Genomic DNA, 22,274 nt, shown 5'->3' with positions numbered 1-22,274 from the left:
CCTCTATTGACTTCTCAGTTATCCTCTTAATTTTTGTTTAGTAATGTTTATTTATTTTTGAGAGAGACGGGGAGGGAGAGGCAGGGAGAGAGGGAAACAGAGGATCTGAAGTAGGCTCCACGTTGTCAGCACAGAGCCCGATGCGGGGGCTGCAACTCACGAGCTGTGAGGTCATGACCTGAGCCGAAGTCAGATGCTTAACCAGTTGAGCCACCCAGGCGCCCTATGCCTCTTAATTTTTTTAAGAGTATTTTTTTTTTTTAAGTGGTTGCGTCTGGGTTTAAAAATTTGTATCCGTCTGGGGCACCTGGGTGGCTCCGTGGGTTGAGCCTCTGACTTCGGCCCAGGTCATGATCTCGAGGTTCGTGAGTTCGAACCCCACATCGAGCTCTGTGCTGACAGCTCAGAGCCTGGTGCCTGCTTCGGATTCTGTGTCCCACTCTCTCTGCCCCTCCTCTGCTTACACTCTGTCTCTCAAAAATTGATAAACATAAAACTAAAAACTTTGCATCCTTCAATTGGCAAAGTCCACTTAGAATCAGTATGTTACCACTTCCTACCATACATCCTACTTCCTGATTCCTACTTCACCATTTCCCACTACATGAATCTAATTACATAACAATATTATTCCATTTATCCATCCGTCATCCTCTGTGCTGTTTTTGTCACATGTTTTACTTCTACATACGTTGTAAACCTAATCTTACGATATTGTCACTTTTGCTTGAAACGGCTATTTCTTAAGGAAATTATGAAAAGGAAAAAATACCTAGTTTTTATGGTTACCCACTGATTTTTCTTTTCCAGTTGTCTTTTGTCTTTCCTATAGATCTGCGTTTCCTTCTAATACCTTTTCTCTTCAGCCTAAAGAACATCCTGTAGCAACCCTTTAGTGCAGGTCTGCTGGCAACATTTTCTCTCATTTTCTTGATCTGAAAGTGTCTTTATTCACCCCGTTTTTATTTTTTTTTTTACTTTTTTTTATTTTTTTAAATGTCTACTTTTTTTTTTTTTTTTTAACGTTTATTTATTTTTGAGACCGAGAGAGACAGAGCATGAACGGGGGAGGGTCAGAGAGAGGGAGACACAGAATCTGAAATAGGCTCCAGGCTCTGAGCTGTCAGCACAGAGCCCGACGCGGGGCTCAAACTCACGGACAGCGAGATCATGACCTGAGCTGAAGTCGGCCGCTTAACCCACTGAGCCACCCAGGCGCCCTCACCCCTGTTTTTAAAGGATGGATTCACTGGATGCAGAATTCTGGGTTGACATTTTTTTCCCTCCACTCTTTAATTAGGTGTCTGTGTTGTTCTGTGGTGTCTCTTGTTTCTGTGAGAAGGCAGTGACATGGGTCATTGTTCCCATGTTTATTTGTATATTGACTCTGTCCCTTTCCTCTGGCTGCTGTCAAGATTTTCCTGCTTATCTTTTTTGTTTCTTGGCATTTTGACTATGATGTGCTTAAGTATGGTTTTATCTTGCTTTAGGGTTTACTGAGCTTCTTGGATCTAGAAGTTGGAAAATTCCAGTCATTTTTTTTTTCTCAAAATTTAATTTTTCTATCCCGTTCTGACTCTTCTTTTGGAACTCTTATTATGTATATTTTAGTATTGTCCCACAGGTTCCTGAGATGCTCTGATTTTTTTTTTTTTTTCCAGACTTTTTCTCTCTGATTTGCAAATTCGGTAAATTTTTATCACTTTGTTTTCAATTTTACTGACCAGTCTTTTGCCACCTAAAACCTGCAGTTAGCCCCCATGTAGTGAATGGTGCCCCCTACAGATGTGTCCATGTGCGGGCCCACGAGTGTCATCACAAGTATCCTTAGAGGCAGAGGGAGATTACACACACAGGAGAAGATGATGTGAAGACGGAGAAGGTGATTGAAGTGATGTGACTGCAAGCTGAGAAATGCCAGAGCCACAGAAAGCTGGAAGAAAGAAAGAATAGATTTACCCCCACCCCCACCCCCCGCCAGGTCCCTGGAGGGAATGCTGTCTTACCAACACCTTGATTTTGGCCCATTGAAACTGATTTCGGACTTCTGTCCCCCAGAACCGTTAGAGAATACATTTCTGTTTTAAGGCATCAAGTTGTAGCAATTTATTACAACAGCTACAGAAAACTAAAACACGATTCAATGACTTCTTAGTTTTGTGCTCTTTGGTTCTAGAATTTCCATTTAGCTTATTTTTGTTTTTAATGTAGTTTCTCTTTTTCTGCTATCATTAAGCCATCATTTTCTTTACTTTTGGGGACTTTTTTTTTTTTTAAGTTTATTTATTTAGAGAGAGAGAGCAAGAGCAAGAGAGTGCAAGCAGAGGAGGGGCAGAGAGAGAGAGAATCCCAAGCAGGCTCCACATTGTCACAGAGCCCGACTCAGGGCTCAAACTCACGAACCAAGAGATCGTGATCTGAGCCGAAATCAAGAGTCGGATCCTTAACCCAGGAGCCCCGTTTGAGACATATTTATGATAGCTGCTTTAAAGTCTTTGTTCTGGGCTAACTTGGGGTCGGTTTCTCTTGAGTATGTTTTTTTTGTTTTTTCTATGGGTCACATTTTTTTGTGTGACATTTGTATTTTAGTACTTTTAAATTGTGTATTGGAAATTGTTGACAGGCTGTTGAGACTCTGAATTCTCTTACGAATGTTGAGTTTTTATTCTCATTGGTAGCCTGTTTATTGGCTGATCATCTTTAGCTTCTGAAAGCTTTGTTTTATCTTTGGTTAGGGTCAATTTGCAAAAAGCCTAAGGGATTTTTCAAGCAGCTCTAACTCACTGGGACTCAACCTCTGTATTAGTGTTCAGTTGCTGCGTAATAAATTACCTCCCACAAACTCAGTGACTTCACGTATTATTTACATCTCACAGTTTCTATAGGTCTGGTCTAGGCCAGCCTTAGCCAGATTCTCTACGCAGGGTCCCACGAGGCTGAAATCAAGGTGCTCTCCAGGACAGAAATCTGATCTGAGTCACCTAGTTCTCATCTAGGATCGTTCAGATTGTTGGTAGAATTTGAGTCCTTGCCTTTGTAGACCTGAGGTTCTTGGCTTCTCCATGGGGGAAGCTGGGAGTCCTCCTTAGGTCTTAGTCATGCGGCAAGCATGTCCTTAGTCTCTCACAGTATGGCGGCAAGCATCTTCAGAGCCAGAGGATTTTCTCCAGTCAGCTACAGTGGAGTCTTCTGTAAGGTGACCTCATCGAGGGAGCCACTATCCCATCCTGTCTGCAGGTGTCCCCCACATTCAAGAGGAAGGAGTTACCCAGATCATTGAGGATCATCTTCCAATTCTGCTGAGAGCCTACACTGTGTCTTTCTAGTGAATCTTGTCAGACATTGGTTTAGGGTTTGTGAGGGTGGGTCCAGAGTAGGCCTTCCTCTAGGGTAGTGTTTCTCAATCCTTTTCATTATTGTCCTGACTAAAAAGCCTTTTAGACACTTTCTCTCCTAACCATTCCCTCCCCCAATTAAATTTTAATACCAAAATATACTGTATTACTCTTTATGAACTGGGACCCTTTGGAGAGTCACAGACCATTTTAATACCTCAGAATTGTTTCTGCATCCTCTCCTGAAGAATCCCATTTTTGCTCCTTAGGAAAACTATCGCCCTGTTGAGGATTGCACGCTCTAGAGTATCCTTGTGGCCCCAAGTTGCAGTCTTCCTCCTAGCTCAACTGGATAGATAGGTTTTAATGAGGTTTAATGAGATCTCTGCATTGTCTGCATGTAATTTCCCCCCAGTGGCTTGTCCCCTATTACCTGTTGTGTTCTGAATCCCACGCCGGCTGCTTTCTCGTAAGCTTGACGTAGTCTCATTCTGCGCATGCGGAGGACTCCGGGACCGCAGGGAACACGCACCTGGAGTTCCTGTGCTCCCTCTGCGCTCCGGTTCCAAGTGCTCCACCTGCTCCAGTCTGGTCTCTGCTGCCTCAGCAGAGTGGGACTGCGTGCTCTGTTTGAATTTAGCTTGTTGTGCTGCTGTCGAAATTGCCCCCTGGCGCGGGCGGGGCGGGGGAGTGGGAGTTCACAGGGTCCCCGGTCTCCCAGTCCTGGGCGCCCGCTCTCCAGCACCTGAATCAAGTCTCCTCATCCCCACCCCGACTCCGTGGTTGGTTGTGGCAAGAGAGCTAGTTCGGAAGCCGGTACTTCATCCTGGCTTGGAGAGAAATCAGCCGGCCTCCACGCAGTACATTACCATCAGTAAGAAAAGTTCAGCTACCTCCAAGACGAGCGTTGTTAAAAGCCAATGAAGAGCTTTATTTACTTTTTCTGTTGAGACAGTTTAATTTTTCCAGGGTCTCTTTATGTTAATTTAGCCAGTATACATAATGAACCACTTAGAACTAAATGAGAGTAATAGCTAGAATGGAGAGTGTTTGATACTGTTGTTATAATACTGATGTTTTAAGAGAAGGAAAATTTTTAAATAAAAATCTTTGCTTTTTTTTTTTTTATTGTAGAAAACTCAGAAAAAGAAGATGTTTCCCGGCAAAAGGAAGAAATCAAGAAGTGAAGCCATAGACTCAGGTACAGAATAGTGTTTTATACTTTGTCAGTCATTCAAGAATTTCATTTTAAAAACCTACTTTTTGTTGTTAAAATAGTAAATTGTAAGTCAGTAAAATTGCTACTTTAAAAAGCTGAAAATATGAGACTTTGTAGTAACTGATTTTTTCCAACATCTATCATGAAAATTTTGAACCTACAGCAAAGGTGAAAGAATCTTACAGTATGTATTTATACACCTAGATTTTACTGTTATACCTCCTTTCATCCCCTTAATTTTTCATCACACAGTCTATATTCTTTTGATACATCATGTAGCATATACTCTTCTGTATAGGCTTTTTCTAGTCAGCATAACTTTTTTGAGATTGACTCTGTACTTTTTTATCGATACAAATAAAAGTTTATTGAAAAATGGGTGGAAAACCATTTTGTCCCTCTCCTACAGTTCTTTAAAGGAGAAGTCCTTTATGTTTAGAAAATTTGGAAAGTATGGAAAGGAAGATAAAAATCACCCATAACCCAAAAAGAGCCGCCATGCTTTTTGTTTGCTCTCTACTGTTCAAGCCTTTTATCACACTTTCTCACCCGAAATGGGATCATATGTTTAAGTATTCTACAATTCCATCTTAACGAACGCATGACCTTTCATCCACAGATGTACTTACAATACACACTGAGACTAAATCACATCGAGTAATCGTTACGTATGCTAGAAGTGGCCTATTAGGTAGATTAAAATTAAGGAATCACAGGTAACCAAAAAGAGCTCTATTACCAGTAGTGTTGGGTAACAACAGACTGTTACATAAAAGGTACAACGAGGTAGTTAAGAGTCAGCAGTACTTCAGACTCTTTCAGTAGAAACAAGGAGACAGCAGGTAGAGTGACAGTGTAGACAGGATCTGTGAGACTCTGCACCAGGATAGGAAGTGAGTCATGCCTCCCCTTATGTGCCTCTTCAGCTGAAGCTATTTTTGGCAATTTGGTAGGACAGTTTTTTTTGTTGGGGGCTTTCAGAACCCTGGACCTAGAGCCAAAAGATTGATAATCAGTATATTAAATTGACTTATCTTAATATTCTAGATACGTCCGACTGTGTTCATATTTGGTGTCTAAAAGGAAAGAAAGCCAGTGATCTCATGGAATTAGATGTTGTTTTGTCTGCATTTGAGAAAACCATCCTAGAGTATAAGTAAGTCTTCTGATGTTGTGATACATGCACCTCATACATTGTCCTTAAAGCACGACTTGTGCTCATCCCATGGCTTTTGACACCTCGTATTTTCATCATCGTGTAGTTTTACATATATTTACATTTCCGTTATAATTTTTTCTTTAATCCTGTGAATTATTTAGTAGTATGTTTTTATACGCCCAAATATGTGACTTCTTTGTATTTATCTTACATCTTAAATATGTTGTGGGAAAATTTGATTGGTGATATTTTTTGTAATTTTGAGGCTTTCTTCATGGCCTAGCACAAAATCTGGGGACTCTAATTCATGGGTTTATGTAGACTCTGTAATTATTGGATCTGTGTAGAATGAATATTTTTCTTGATTCTTTTAATCAATTTATGCTGTATATACTTAGAGACTGTTTTGTTAGGACATCGTGTTTAAAATTGCTCTGTCTCATAGATGAAACATTTTATACTTCTCTAGTACCCTCTCCATTCCTAAAAATGTTTTTTTTTTTTTGTTTTTTTTTTTTGGCTTAAAATCTAGTTTATCTGATACTACTATTGTGTCACTGGATTTCTTTTGCTGGCATTTGCCAGAATTTACATAGCCTTTGACCTTAAAAAAATTTTAATAAGAAATATTAAGCTTTAAATCCAGTGTGTCTGTCTTCGTTGACTTCAATCCATTTACATGTATTATAATTATCAATACATTTAGAAGAATGTGTTGATATATTATTTTGATTTCTTAGATTTTTTTCTCCTTTTTGAGGTTTTTAATTCTAACTTTTGTTAAAAATAGAATTTTTAACTCCTCACTAATAAAAACTTTCACCTCTCCCTTCCCCTACCCAAAAATCCATCATATTTTAATACCTAGAGATTTTTAATTCTGGGGTAAGATATACAAATGTTTTCTCTTTCCGTTTTTAAGATAATAAACTTTATTAAGGTATTTATCTGATCACCTTTATTTCATACATTTCTTGTAACAACCTCTGGATATGTCTCTTAGTTAAGTGCTTCATCCAGCACTTGTAGGTGTGGCTCTTTATGTTGTAAAATTTCTAAATCCTTCTGATTATTTTGGTCGTGACTTTGAACTTGAAAGACCGTTTAGCTGGATATACTATTCTAGGTTCTAAATAATTTCCTTAAATACTCTGGAGTACTATTCCTTCGTCTTCTAGTGTTGGTTTGGAAAATTTGGTGTTTGTCGAAGTCTTATTTATATGTGCTGTGTTCTTTCTCTCTATAAGCTTTTAGAATATTTGGTCTTTGATATTCTTAAATTTCACTATATGGGGCCTGACCTTTTGGATCTAAGGTCCTTCTTTTTTTAATTCTAAAATATATTTTTGTCCTTTATTCTATCCTGCCCTTTGCTTTTTCTAGATTTCCTCAATCCTGAAACTAGAAATTTGCTAACTTATTTCTGTGATATATCCATTATGCTATTTATCCCAGCTACTGAGTTCTTAAATTTAGCCGTGAGTTTTTAACTAACATTTCTATTTGGTTCTCTTTTATGTCTTATGTTGCTGCTGTCCTCTTTAGAATATTTATTAGGCTAAAGTCAAATTACTGAGTCATCTCTTATGAAATACCTGCTTCTGTTACAATTTCTGATCTGATAGTTTGTTTTCTCTGACACAGTCGTGTTCCTCCAGTGTGTTATTCCCCAGTCTATGAGCTTAGTTACCCCTGCGCCAGTCAGCTTCCTTGTCAGACAGTGTGTATAAGGGAAGACCGAGTCTTGATCCCTGGGTTCCTGGGAGTGCAAGGGATGGGGGTAGATGAGGCCTAGGTGGGAAGCCTCGTCACTTATCCCACAAAGTAACCTGTCAGATCAGGACTTAGCCTTGCCCTCCAGACATAAGTAGTGTTAAGAGCAGATAACGCTCCTTACACGATCATTTTCCAGCCCTGGGGGTTTGGTGGGGGAAGGCGGAGGAGGCAGCTGCCCACTTAGTCTCTTTGTTTCTCTCCAGGCCCCACAAGCACAGCCCAGGTTTGACTCTTGCAAGACGCAGACAGAGGTCTGATTGGCTGCAGCAGTTAGGGAAGCGCGGCTTGTGAGAATCATGTGGGGGAAGAAGCAGGAGCCAACCTTGACAGCTCCTTTCCTGCCCTGGGTCACAGCCACCACACATTCTAAACACCTCTTCCTCTCCCCTCGGGGATTTTCACAGCTCAACCCATTTTGAGAGGGGATTTTCGCTCTGGGGTTCTTATGGGGTTGATCTCAGGGAAAGGAGCCAGCCTGTCATGCTAACTCATCGTTATCATTGTAGGAATTATCTGTTTTACTCTTCTGTACTTACTGTATGTGTTAAAGCCAGTTTGCTGTTAAAATTGGTACAGAAGGTCTCTTACCATACCCAAGACCATCTTGACTGTGTTACCCTTTTCCCATTCATACATCTCTTCTAAAGGAAGAAGAGACTTACTATAGATTTCTGATGTTGTGGCAAAATGGCAGTATCTTGAATTTTAGCATAATATATTTTTGATGTAATTAATGATTTAGGGGGGTGCCTGGGTGGCTCAGCGGGTTAAGCTTCTGACTTCGACTCAGGTCATGATCTCATAGTTTGTGAGTTCAAGCCCCACACCGGGTTCTCTGCTGTCAGCATGGAGCCCCTTCAGATCCTTGGTCTCCCTCTCTCTCTGCCCACCTCCCTCCCCCCTCCTGCTTGTTTTTTCTCTCCACCTCAAAAACTGAACTTAAAAAAAAATGATTTAGGGGTGCCTGGGTGGCTCAGTCAGTTGAGCATCCGATTCTTGATGTCGGCTCAGGTCGTGATCTCAGGGTCATGGGATCGAGCCCAGCATTGGGCTCCATGCTGAACTTGGAGCCTGCCAAGATTCTCTCTCTCTCCCTCTGCCCCTCCCCACCCCACTCAAAAGAAAAAAAAATTTAGAAGAGGTATAGTATTTTTGTTAGACTTTTTTTTTTTCTTTAAATAGGCTCCATGCCCAACATGGGCTTGAACTCATGACTCTGAGATCAAGAGTCAGATGCTCCACCAGCTGAGCCAGCTAGGCACCCCCATAGACTTTTAAAATTATAAAATACCCTTGTGTTTCTGTCATACCCAGTGATTCTGGTAGAATCACTGATCTTGTTTTATTTTCCTGATATAAAGTATTCTCGACCACGTGAAAAGTTGTGTTTTCTCAGAATCAAGTTAACTATTTGAGGGTCTTCTATTTTTAATACTCGTCTGGAACTCACACATGAATAGTTTGTTAAAAGACTTACTGATTGATTGTAAGCAGTTTGCCAATGTACATATACCTAGGGAAGTATGCCATGAAATGCAAACATTACAAACTTAGGCTATTCTATAACTGATTCAGTTAGTTATTTGTAGCGAAGTGACCACATTTTTAAGGCACTAGAATTTGAAAGAGCTGTGTCTGACTCTTGTATGTAGACCACCACCATTTTCAATGGTACAGTCTACCAATTTATCAACATTATAAGCCATATGCAGAAAGGCCTACCTAACCGGTTTTCCTAATTTTTTGTGTTTTTAACATCCTAAAATCGTGATTTCATATTTATATTAGAAATACTTTTTTTAAAGCTGGAGCTGATGTATTTGTTTAATTATAAAATGTATCATCTTAACCATTTTTAAGTGCATAATTCAGTAGTGTTAAGTATATTCATATTGTCATGCAACAAATATCCAGAGCTTTTTCCTCTTGCAAAACTGAAAGTCTATACCCATTAAACAGTTTCCCATTTCCCCGTCTCTGCAGCCCCTAGCAACCTACTTACTGTTTCTATGTGTAACTACATTCGATACCTCACATGAGTGGAATCACACAGTATTTTTCTTTTTGTGACCAGCTGATTTCACGTAGCCTCATGTTCTCAAAGCTTATCCATATTGTAGCACATAACAGGATTTCCTTTTTTAGGGCTGACTAATCTTTTATTGTATGAATACAGCACACTTTTCTTTATCCATTCATCCACCTGCCTCTTGACTGTTGTGAATAATACTGAAATGAACATGGGTGTGCAAATATCTCTTTAAGATCCTGTTTGCAGTTCCTTTGGATCCGTCCCCAGTAGTGGGATTGCTGGGCCGTAGGGTTTATACTTTTTGAGGAAGCTCCTTCCTGTTTACCATCATAGCTGCACTGTTTTATAATCGCACCCACGGTGCAGTGTTCCAGTTTCTCTGCCTTCTCACCAATACGCGTCATCTCTTTTACTTGTGGTGGCCATTCTGATGTATGTGAGGTGATGGCTCACTCTGGTTTTGACTTGCATTTCCCCGATGATTAGTGATATTGAGCACCTTTGTATATGCTTGTTTGCCGTTTATATACTTTTTTTTTTTTTTTTTGAAAAGTGTTCAAATCCTCTGCCCTTTTTAAAATTTGAGTTATTTTGGCGTTGAGTTGTAGGAGTTCTTTATATATTCTGGGTATTACCCCTTATCAGACATATGGTTTGAAAATATTTTTTGTGATTCCTTGGGTTACCTTTATACTCTGTTGATTGTTTCCTTTGCTACATAGAAAGTTTGAAGTTTGATGTCATCGCATTGTGTCTATTCTTGCTTTTGTTGCCTGTGGCTTTGGTATCATATCCAAGAAATCCGAGGCTAATGTCATAAAGTTTTTCCCCTGTGTTTTCTCAGCTGTTTTGTAGTTTCAAATCTTACATTTAGGTCTTTAATCCATCTTAAGTTAACTTTTGTACAAGGTAAGGGTCCATCTTCATTCTTTTGGATGTGGATATCCAGTTTTCCCAGCACATTTGTTGAAGAGATTTTTCTTTCCCCATTGTGTAGCCTGGGCATCCTTGTTGAAAATTATTTGACCATATATGTGAGGGTTTATCATTGAGTTTTCTCTTCTCTTTCATTGGTCTGTATGTCTGTCTTTATGCCAGTACTGTAATGTTTAGATTACAGTAGCTTTGTGATGTTTTGTACTTAGGAAATGTGAGGCCTTCACTGGTTTTCTTTCTCAAGATTGTTTGGGCTGCTTGGTGTCCTTTGATATTATGTATGAAGTTTAGGATTTTTTTTTTTCTATTTCTGCAAAAAAATGCCATTGGGAATTTGGTAATTATTGCATTGAGTCTATAGTTTGTTTTGGGTAGTATGGACATTTTAATAGTATTCAAATTAAATCTTCCAGTTCATGAACATAGGAGGTCTTTCTCTTTATTTGTATCTCCAGTTTCTTTTAACAATGTTTTATAGTTTTTAGTGTATAAATACCTTACCTCCTTAAGTTTATTTCTAAGTATTTTATTCTTTTTGATGCTATTGTGAATGGGATTGTTTTCTTAATTACCTTTTTGGATTGTTCATTGTTGATACATAGAAATGCAACTGTTCTTTGTTGATTTTTGTATCCTGCAATCCTGCTGAATTTGTTTATTCTAACAGTGTGTGTGTGTGTGTGTGTGTGTGTGTGTGTGTGTGTGTGTGTAATCTTCAGGATTTTCTACATATAAAATTATGTCCTCTGTGAACAGAGATCATTTTACTTCTTCCTTTCCAATTTGGATACATTTATTTCTTCTTCTTACCTAATTGCTTTGGCTAGCATTCTCAGTCCTGTGTTGAAATGGCAAGAGAGGCATCTCCATTTTGTTCCTGATCTGAGAGCAGTAACTTTTAACTTTTCACCACTGAATATGATGTTAGCTGTAGGCTTTTAATATATGGCCTTTATTACATTGATGTGATTTCCTTCTATTCCTAGTTTGCTGAAAGTTTTTATCATGAAAGGTGTTGAATTTTGTCAAATGCTTTTTCTGTATCAATTGAGATGAGCATGAGGCTTTTGTCCTTCATTCTGTTATTGTGTTATGTTGATTGTATTTCGTTTGTTGAACTATCCTTGCATTCCAGGCATAAATACCACTTTCTTGTGATGTATAATCACTTAAGTGTGTTATTGAATTCCCTTTACTAGTATTATGTTGGGAAGTTTTGCATCCATAATCAAGGATATTGCTCTCTAGTTTTCTTGTAGTATCTTTGTCTGATTTTGGTAGCAAGGTGATGCCAGCCTCATAAAATAAATTTGGAAGTGTTTCCCCCCTCTTAAAGTTTTTGGAAGAGTTTGAGAAAGATTAATGTTCATTCTTCAAATATTTGGTAGAATTCTTGAGTGAAGTCATCTGGTTTGTGGGCCTTAAATTGGAGGATTTTGATTAGTGATTCAGTCTCCTTACTAGCTATAGGTTTGAACATACTTTTTATTGCTACTTGATTCAGTCTTTGTGGGTTTTATGTTCTTAGAAGTTTATGCATTCCTTCATGGTTACCTAATTGGTGGGCTTATAATTGTTCATAGTAGTCTCTTATGATCCTTTTTATTTTTGTAGCATCAGTTGTAATGCCTCCCCTTTCATTTTTTGCATCTTTTCCCTTTTGTATTAGTCTAAGGATTTGTCAGTTTTGTTGATCTTTTCAAAAAACTCTTAGTTTCATTAATTTTTTTCCTATTTTTCATTTCATTTATTTTTGCTATAATCTTTACTATTCTGTCTTACGCTGTTGTTTAGTTTGATATTCCTTTTCTAGTTCCTTGAGGTGTAAAGTTAGGTTGTTGATTTGAGATATTTCTTCTTTTTTAATGTAGGTATTTACTGCTGTCAGCTTCTCTCTTAGTACTTCCTTGGCTGCATCCCATAAGTGTTGGTGCATTATGTTTTTGTCTTCATTTGTTCCAAGATATTTTCCAATTTCCCTTGTATTTCTTGTTTGATTCGTTGTTCAAGACTATGTTGTTTAATTTCCATATATTTGTGAGTTTTCCAGTTTTCCTTTTGTTGTTGATTTCTAGTTTTATTCCACAGTGGTCTGAGAAGATACTTGGTATGATTTCAATCATATTAAATTGTTTCAGAGTCTATTTCATCATCTAACATGATCTGTCTTGGAGAATATTCTGTGTGCCTATCAGAAGAATGTATATTCTGTTCTTACTGGGTGCAATGTTCTATGTAGGTTTGTTGGATCCATTTGGTTTATAGTGTTGTTCAAATCTCATTTCCTTATTGAGCTTCTGTTTGATCTGTTATTGAAATTGAGGTATTGAAATCACCTACTATTATATTACTGTTACTGCCTATTTTCCCTTTCAGTTCTGTTAACTCATATATGTGGGTGCTCCAGTGTTGGGTGCATATATATTTGTAACTTTTATATATTCCTGGTGAATTGACACTTTTATCATTATATCATCTCCTTCTGTGACTTTTTTTTGACTTAAAGTATAATTTGTCCAATGTAAGTATGGTCACCACCGTTCTCTTTTTGTTATCATTGGATGGAATATCTTTTCCATATTCAGCCTGTGTATTTCCTTATACCTAACTAGAATCTTTTATAGACAGCATATAGTTGGATCCTTTTTTTAAAATCCAGTCAGCCACTCAGTGGCTTTTGATTGGGGGGACTCCTGGTAGTGATTGACTTATTTTACTACTAAATTTTGTTTTCTCTAAGTCTTATAGTTATTTTGTCTCTTTTCCTCTCTTATAGCCTTCCTTTGTGTTTTGTTGATTTCTTTTTTGTAGTGATGTACCTTGATTCTCCTATTTTCTTTTGTGCTTCTGTAGAGTCTGTATGTGTGTGTGTGTGTGTGCACGCGTGTGCACACGTGCACTTACACAAACGGGAATGACATAAATCATCTTATAGCAGTCTGCTTTAAAATGGTAACAACTCAGGTATGCCTGGGTGGCTCAGTCAGTTAAGTGTCCGACTCTTGATTTCAGCCCAGGTCTTGATCTCGTGGTTGTGAGTTCAAGCCCTGCATTGGGCTCTGCACTGAGCATGAAGTCTACTTAAAATAAATGAATTAGTTAAAGAAAGAAAGAACAAAAACTTAACCTCAGTCACCTAAAAAACTCTACTTCTTTATGTCTCCCTCCCCCACCATATGGGGATAACACTTTGTTACTGATGTTGCAGGTTTCACCTTCTTACATATTTTTTTAAGTTTTTATGTATTTATCTTGAAAGAGACAGAGACGGTGTAAGGAGGGGAGGGGAAAAGAGACAGGGAGAGAGGGAGAGAGAGAATCCCAAGCAGGGTCCACACTATCAGTGCAGAGCCTGATACGGGGCTCAAACTCACAAAACCATGAGATTATGACCTGAGCAGAAATCAAGAGTTGGACGCTTAACCAACTGAGCCACCCAGGTGCCCCTCACCTTCTTATATTTTTAACCATTGACACAGTTTCATGTTATTTTTATGCTTATAGCTTTTAAAATCTATTATCAGTATGAAGAGTGATTTATGCATCACTATCCAGTATTATGGGGTTCTGTATCCATCTGTATATATACCTTTAGCAGACCTTTATATTTTCATATGCCTTTGTGTTACCGTATTGTGTCCTTTTGTTTAAACTTGAAAGGTTCCCCTTAGTAATTCTTACAAGGCAGTTCTAGTGATGATGAGCCCACTCAGCCTTTGTTTACCTGGAAAGTCTTTACTTCTCCTTAATTGTTGAAGTACAGTTCTGCCAGGTACGGTATTATTGGTTGGCACTTTTCCTTCGGTGCTTTGTAGATACCGTGCCACCTTCTGTCCTTCAGTGTCTCTGCTGAGAAATCCATTGGTGGTGTTGTGGGAGCTCCCTTGTACATGACAAGTTGCTTTTCTCTTGCTACTTTCAAGATTCTGTTTTTGCCTTTGAATTTTGACAGTTTGAATGTAATGTGTGTCAGTGTGGGCCCCTTTGGGTTCCTCTTAGGTGGGGGCTTTTTGAGCTTCCTGAATTTGGGTGTCCATTTTCATCCTCAGATTTGGTAAGTTTGGGGCCATTATTCAAATAAGTTCTCTGCTTCCCATAATGCACATTTTGGTGTGTTGAATGTTTTCTGTAAATCCCACATGCTTTTTTCCATTTTATTCTTTTTTCTTTTTGTTCTTCTGATTGATAATTTCAAATGACTCATCCACAAGTTTCCCATTTCTTTCCTCAGCCTGATCAAATCTGCTGTGAACACGCCTAGTGAATTTTTCAATTCAGTTATCTTATTCAGTTCCGGAACTTGTTTGGTTCTTTTTATAGGTTCTCTCTCTTTGTTGATACTCTCATGCATCATTTTCCCGATTTAGTTTATTCATCTGTGTTCTCTTGTAGCACATTGAACTTCACTAAGGTGATCATTTTTTAGTTCTTTGTTAGCAAATTCATAGATCTCCATATCTTTCTTTAGGGTCTGTTTCTGGGGATTTTTTCCCCCCACTTATTTGGGTTATGTTTTCTTGTTTCTTCTAGTGCCTTGTTATTTTTTGCTGTGTTGTATACATTTAAAAAGCAGCCACCTCTCCTGGTCTTTACATACCGGCTTTGTATAGGCTTTGTACCTTCACCAGTCAGCCTGGGCAGTCCCTCAGTTCTGGTGGTCCCTCAGTCCTTCCTGAGAGATGTATCTTCTTTGGGCTTGTGCATGTGATTTGCCAACTGGAGAGGTTTGCTTCTTTCTTTCTTAGGAATCTGTAATCTCCGAAGACTAGAGCTCTCTGCAATAGGCTGCTGAGCTCTTTTTTGGTCTCTGTGACCAAAGGCAGCCAAACTATTTCAGTTCCCACCATTGTCATACTTCAGGTGACACAGAAACCATTCCAAATGATGGATAACGTTCTTGCTCTTCTCTCCCCCCCCCTGCCCCCCACAACCAAGGGAGAAGGCATGAGCTGGGCCATTTTTCCTGATCCCCTGTCCGCAGCATTGCCAGTTCTGTCGCTGTAGAAAGCCATTGGACTTTGTTCTCCACGGCAGTCAGGCATCTGAAGTATGCTCGTTCCGTTAGCGTTCCAAATCAGGCGAGGTGGAAAGGTGTCCCTTGGGCAGCCCCCCAAAAAGCCATGACATTGGACATACGTTGCACTCTTCTCTTGCTTTCCCAAGGGAGAAACCATGCACCGAGCTTCTTGGCTCAACCAAGCTGTGCTGGCTTGGGAGAAGGGCTGTTGAAGCTGATAGGAAACAGCTTTTCTCACCTGTTTCAGTATGACGGTTCTTGACTTAGAACTTGCCTGCGACTCAGTTGGTTTCTGAAATTGTCACAAGGCTTTTTTGGCCATATATAGTTATTAAGTTGGTTTCCCTGTGGGGGAGTCTGGTGTGGGGGGCTTCCTATTCCACTATCTTGCCAATGTTACTAGACATACCTTTTAACAGTCTTGATGAGAACTACAGAGATCTATATTCAGACGTACAGGCCTTCTCTTGTGTAGCGCTTAGCTCAGTCCCCTTCTTCTGAGGGACTTTGCCTCCTCATGGATTTCCCCCAAGAAAGAAACCATTTTGTAACGACCTGTCACTCATACCAGGTATTTATTACTTCCGGCTGGAAGCACACACTCACACTCTAGTATCCTTCTGCGCCGAGGCAGCATCGGGGCTTAGCTGCTGTCCCGCTGCCGCATAGCACTGTGGCTCTGCCGTTCGGCCATGAGCGCGCCGAACTGGGAGACTCGGAGGCTTTTGTCCTGATGACGGACCGGAACCACTTTGTGTGGGTGAGCTTTATAAGTGTTTGAAGAACCACACTTGTGGCTACCAGTCCGGCTGGCTTCTCGCCTCCTGTTGGCTAGTCCGGACGTGTGACGCGATTATTCCTCTGGTTGTCAGCGGGCAGGGAGGGGCCGGCTTGCTGGTCATCCGATGACCATACTAGTGGCAGGACAGTAAAGGGTGAACACGGACCGTGAGCCTTTCCTGCATCTCACGCCTTCACCTGTGGGTGTGGCCCGTATCAGGAAGTTCAGGTAACCATATACCTGAAGGTTTAGGGGAACATATTTGCTGTTCTTTCTCTTTTGTTGAGACTCTGTCCGGTATTTTTTTTCTTTTTTTAGCCTGAGAAAAGGCTGCACGCTAGCCAGGCCGTCGTCTTCGGAACAGTAGATGCCAAATCGTGGTTTGTTGATGTGCTAAGCAAATGAAACACACCTTTCAAAATCCTTTGTATGATACCTAGTGTGATCCTTTCTTTTTTTTTTTTTTTTTTTTTTCCTGCTGTAGACAAAAAGTAGAATCTAAAATCTGTAAGGAAGCCATCAAAAAATTTCATGCTCATATGGAAGAAGAACTCCTCAAAATGGTAAGCTCACAGACCATAAATTTGTCGGTCTGAATTGTTTTTGCTAGTCACGGGGCAGCAGACAGTTAGTTATCTAAGAAAAGATTGCAGTGTGGTAAAGAACTCACTCGAACTATTCGTGTTTCACATGTGGTCTTTAAATGTGATATATGGTAAGTTAATAAACATTTTAATTTTGGAAAACACACACAAATATGTATTTTTTTTCTTTTGTGCAGCTTAAAGACATCCAGACGTCGAAAACCCTGAAAAGGAAGAACACGAAGGTATATCCCTCGTGTGATTAGAAGCACACGGTCATGGGGCCCCTGGGTGGCGCAGTCGGTTAAGCGTCCGACTTCAGCCAGGTCACGATCTCGCGGTCCGTGAGTTCGAGCCCCGCGTCGGGCTCTGGGCTGATGGCTCAGAGCCTGGAGCCTGTTTCCGATTCTGTGTCTCCCTCTCTCTCTGCCCCTCCCCCGTTCATGCTCTGTCTCTCTCTGTCCCAAAAATAAATAAACGTTGGAAAAAAAAAAAAAAATTAAAAAAAAAAAAGCACACGGTCATATAGAACTCTAGCATGTGCAGGGTTAAGAAAAGCCGTGACTCCTTCGATTTTATTATCTTCAGTTTGTAGATGTTTTTTTTTAGTCAGGCTTGCTTCTGGTTGATCTTGTGGTTGGGTCCTACTAATGCATGTGAAGGGATGGGGATCCTAACTTGCCTAAAATGGCCATCAAGCCCAAAATGACACTTACAAGGTATTAAGTTGTTACTAGTTATTAAGTATTAAGTAATAGATATGTATTGCTTTTGTGGCTGTCCAAGAAGTAAAACCTTATGGAATAAAGAACTGTCCCATGTCCCATGTCCCACGTAAAGGGACAGCCTGGGAAGAATACAGCATTAAGGGTTAGGCGACCTCAGTTCTCATCCTGGCTCTGCTATATTGACGTTGTACCACTCTCTTGCAAACTCTAGCACTAGGTATGTGAGGAGAAGCAAGCCCATGAACACCAGTGTGTGTTGGGACCAGATGACCTCTGAGCTCTAAGCCTGCAGGAATCCAGGACTGAAGAGCAGCCCCCCTCTACATTTCTAATAGAAATAGACTTGAAATGTATATTCATTTCAGTGATTACAAGCCTTTGTTGGGTTTTTTTCCCTCAGTTTTATTTTCTTATTGGTCAATTCCACATGGCTTCCAAGCCCCTGGGAATGGTCCAGCTGTGGATCTGGTAGTCACTAAAGGTGATGGCTGAGATAATAAAATTTGTTCTATGGAAGTATTCTTTCTTAGATACAGGTTGTATCAGGACACTCCTGCTTCAGTCTTTTCCTAGTGTACCCAGATAAAATCCAGACTCCTTACCCAGTAGCTCACAGGGTAGTAAAGATCTGGCCCCCACTTCCTCCTCTGAGTTGTCCTGGGGTAGATCCCCTATTTCCCAGAGTTCCCTGTTCTTTTTCTCCATAGCACATGACAGGTTGTAGTTACCTGCTGTTCATATGTAATGTCTGTCTTCCCCTTAGACCAAAGCTCCGCGAGGGGGAGAATGCAGTCTCTTTCCCACTGTTTTTCTAGAATCTGGTACAGTGTACATAGCGGTGCTCAAACATTGAGGGAGTTATTTTAACAAATTGTTGTATCACTTTAGATTATTTCAGATATTGAGAAGAAAAGGCAGCGTTTGCTCGAACTCCAGGATGAACTGCTTCGGTAAGATAATGTCAGACTCCTCTGAGAACTTAGCTGCAAGGATTGAATCACAGTACGTCACGTGGGGCTGTGAAAATCTGCCATATTACCTTGAAATCCCAGGTTTTCTTTGTGCCCGGAAGCTCAGTGAAGGTAGGTTATGTGGCTGAGTAGAAGCTTTTAGCAAAGAAGAGTTCAGCCTTCATCTGTCTCTATCAGCTGTCTCAACTCCAGCCTGAGAGGTGGCCCAGTTACAGATGAAGCGCCTGGACTTTTGCACGAGACTGCCTGGGTTCGAATCCAGGGTCGGCCACTTACTGGCTGTGCAACCGCCCGGTGCCTCAGCGCCTCCTTGGTAAACGAGCACAATACCTGCCCCCCCCCCGGGGTGTTGAGAGAATTCAGTGAATAAATATACACCATGTGCCTCGCAGTGGCCGGCATCCAGTAAGTGCTATGTGTTAACGGCTTGTGTTCGTGTTCTTGTTGGCGTAGCCCTCCTGTGAACCCGTCCCCACGTGTGGGGCCGGGAACACAGTCGGGGCTGTCCTCATGTGTGGTTACGAAACCTGGGGTTTGCTGCCACTGACAGTCAACCAGCTCGTAGTTGTCGGTGGTCTTCTGTGCGACGGGACCGTCGTGTGAGCTGAGGGCTGTGGGAGAGCAGTGGCCAGAGAAGCAGATCTCCTCTCTGCTCTTTGTAGGCGTTTTAAAATAGGGCGAGGAAGTGGTACTACTGGAAAAGATGGCCTACAATTATAGTACTAAGTTTTAAAGGAGAGAATGCCAGAAGTCTAGGAGAGGGTGGGATGGGGTGTCCAGCTCACTGTCCTCCAGTCCAGTCTGTGGGCAGGTGCTGGCCCTTGGCGGAGCGTCTGCTCACTCAGGCCCAAAGAAAATAGCACTTAAACAAGCTTCCTGTGTGTGCCGCTCACTGTCTGAAATGCTTTATGTATTAGCTCCTTATCGTGGTCCTGGGAGGTGGGTTATTATGGCAGGATAGTGAGAATCAGACCTCTTACAGACCAGCGCCTCTGGTTCCTTTTCTAGATACAATTCTAGAAGTCGAAAAGTATGTCTTGAGAAGGCATAGAAACCTGCAGTGTATCATTATTCTAACTTCACGTGTGGAAAACCCCAAGGCCGAGGGAGGTAACCTACCCCCAGTCCCACCCCCAGGAAGTCGGGGCCAGGATCTCATGGGTACAGACTGCTTCCACACCCCGCCCTCCTGCCCCAGCCAGCTTGCCCACAGTGCTGCATTTGTTCAGCAGACACCACTGTGAAAAAGTAACTCTAATATCCTTTTAGAAAAATCCTTTTATCTTTGAGAGAATAAAAAATCGGCAGCCTCCTCCCCTGCCTTTATTTGTCCATAAAATCCAAGTTATCCGTTTTTACTTTCCAGGGTAAGAAAGAAGACACTGAAAGATATAGTGGTTTACCTATACATTTTCCATCCAGGCACTTGGATGATTTTTCCACTGGTTTTATTGGATCTTGGAAAATGGACAAGGCTGTGATGACGGGAAGGGGCGAAGGAAAGGCCTTTTTCCCTGCCGTTGCTGTTGACCTGCGCTGCCTCTCTCCTCCCACCTGAGGCTCTGACTTGTTAACCAAACTGTGTCTTAATTCAGTGGTTCCCAACAATATGACTGGACAGGTTTTAGGATCTAGAAGACCTCTTCGTCTGTGGATGTCATTTCTAATTCTTCACTGTGTATTGTATTTCAAATTGAAATCTAGACTCTGTCCCACATTCGTAATTTCAGAACTGAAGATACCTTTAAAGATCTAGCCCCCCCTCACAGCACGGTCTTACCTCGCTCCGTCTACCTGCGTCCTCAGTCTCCTACACCCTGGGCTGTTACACTTCATTATGTGCCATTCATACGTGGGGAAATATTTTCTCTTGTTGTAGGTTAGAGCCACAGATGAAACAACTACAAATAAAATACGTCGAGCTTGAGGAGAGAAGATCTTCCCTTAGGAATTCAGCGTGTTTCTTATCTAACTTAAAACAGCTTCATCGAGATTATTCAGATACTCGAGAGAAAGAACCACATGTAAAAGAAACGGTAACATTGATTTTTATTTTTCACTGTGATTGAGAAGAGAGGGCATTTGCCTGTTGAGGATTAGCAGCTCTGAGGAGTACAGTCGGCCTGCAGAGCAGCATTAGACTTCACTTCTAAATTGAGTTTTCTTACCCCAATCTAAAAGCCTTAAGCTTGTCTGTGTATTAGATACGGACATGGAATGCTTTTCAATTACTGTTCTCTGTGCCCCCACCCACTTGGCCCAAAGCTTGCTTGGAGTTGGGGATTTGGTTACTAACTTGGAGACATCCTGAGCACTGAATTTGAGCATAACTGTTGAAAACAGATGTGGCAGCTGTACTTGGCTTGGAATACACGAGTGTACCAACCTGTCCTGTGTTTGCCCCGCGGGCCTTCTGTACTCTTGCAGCATCTGTCTTCCTTCAGGGAAAGTAGGTATTTGGGTTTATGTCCTACTTCTTTTCCTAAACCAGAAATCTAACACCAAATGTTAGTTCTTCCCTCTCTCGCCTCCCTGAGAGCAGGCGCCCCATAGCTTGAACACAGCAGGCTCTCAAATATCTGTGAAATTGAATTCCCCAGTAATAGGGTACGTGATAGTCTAGAAACAACTGCATTATTAGGTGGGTGGTAGCAATCGTCTGATGGCTTTTCTGCTCAAAGCTGCTCTTTTCATTACTAAGAAAAACCCCTTGAAAACGTGATTTTAAACAAACTGTCATAAGTATGACAGACTGGAAGAGGACTTTAGTCACTCATCCTTAGATACAAGTTACAACATGGAGCCTGGCTTTGTCATTTCAAAATCACGACTTTATGTTGGGTTGTCTAATTTTGTCTTCAGTTTTTCTACGTGATTCATTTTTACCTCATGAACTTTTATGGGCCTGGTGTTTTCATTCCATTATTTTCATTCCATTAGTTCTTCCAGGAAAAGTCCATCTGCCTTATAGTTTTCTGGATTTAAAACCGGCATGAGATCAAGCAGACTTGCCCAAACCCAGTCTTAATATGTACCAGGAAGTGATTTTGTTGTACATGATTTAGATGCCACAGTTCTTGGAACTTTTTCTGGGATGAGATCAGCCTAAAACTTTCTAGAGAGGGGTCCCTTGTAACCGTACTAATTATGCCCTAAGGAAAAGGATTAAACCAATGATCATAATGGTCCTTGTCTGAAAAATGAAAGTAGTGGAAAGCTCTATTCAGCATGGAGCTGTATAACAGACAGGGTTATAAAAGTTTGTTATACTTAATCCAAATAATTTGCCTTCGACAGTATGATTCATCCAGCCTTCCAGCTCTGTTAGTTCGGGCAAGAACCCTTTTAGGAGCTGAGACCCATCTGCAAAACATCAACCATCAATTAGAGAAGCTCCTTGACCGGAAATGAAGCCAGCCGACTAAAACATGCCGAATAGAAGGATGAGTCCCCTGCTGCAGCCTGTGGTCTTCCGATCCATACTTTTGTAAATAAAAACTCCCTGAAAAGTTAACTTGTCTACTTGTTTGGGCTGGTTTGTCACCAAAATTTAGTACTTTGTTCATGGCCCTTTAATTTGACCGCATTAAGTGGCAACAGTGTGATTAGTTATCTTCTCTGGCTAATGTCTTGAGTAACAAGATTTAAAACGTTGACACCTGATCAGAGGCGGACAGAAAGCTCTGCCCTGAGTAGCACAGGGAGGTGTTCTAAGACGGGCGCCAAAGACCCTGAA

The 22,274-nt window shown here is 40.8% G+C and overlaps 1 protein-coding gene across 2 annotated transcripts in view; it reads left to right on the top strand.

Moving 5' to 3' along the window:
- CENPU (centromere protein U) overlaps positions 1-22,052 on the top strand; it is a 41,670-nt gene extending 19,618 nt beyond the window's left edge. Inside the window, exons 7-13 of one of the 2 annotated variants that reach the window (XM_045453225.1) lie at positions 4,470-4,536; positions 5,602-5,710; positions 16,740-16,818; positions 17,037-17,084; positions 18,456-18,517; positions 20,418-20,574; positions 21,836-22,052. In XM_045453225.1, the coding sequence (XP_045309181.1) occupies positions 4,470-4,536; positions 5,602-5,710; positions 16,740-16,818; positions 17,037-17,084; positions 18,456-18,517; positions 20,418-20,574; positions 21,836-21,949 (636 nt within the window). In that variant the 3' untranslated portion in view covers positions 21,950-22,052. Of the gene's footprint in view, positions 1-4,469; positions 4,537-5,601; positions 5,711-16,739; positions 16,819-17,036; positions 17,085-18,455; positions 18,518-19,546; positions 20,575-21,835 lie in introns of those variants that run through there. The other variant, XM_045453236.1, reaches the window with a different exon arrangement.
- The last annotated feature ends 222 nt before the right edge of the window (positions 22,053-22,274 follow it).

The sequence above is a fragment of the Leopardus geoffroyi genome, chromosome B1 (genome assembly GCF_018350155.1).
Source record: "Leopardus geoffroyi isolate Oge1 chromosome B1, O.geoffroyi_Oge1_pat1.0, whole genome shotgun sequence".
Classification (NCBI taxonomy): Eukaryota; Metazoa; Chordata; class Mammalia; order Carnivora; family Felidae; genus Leopardus; species Leopardus geoffroyi.
Note: the sequence above shows the minus strand (reverse complement) of the source record. Positions and strands in the feature narration are given on the sequence as shown.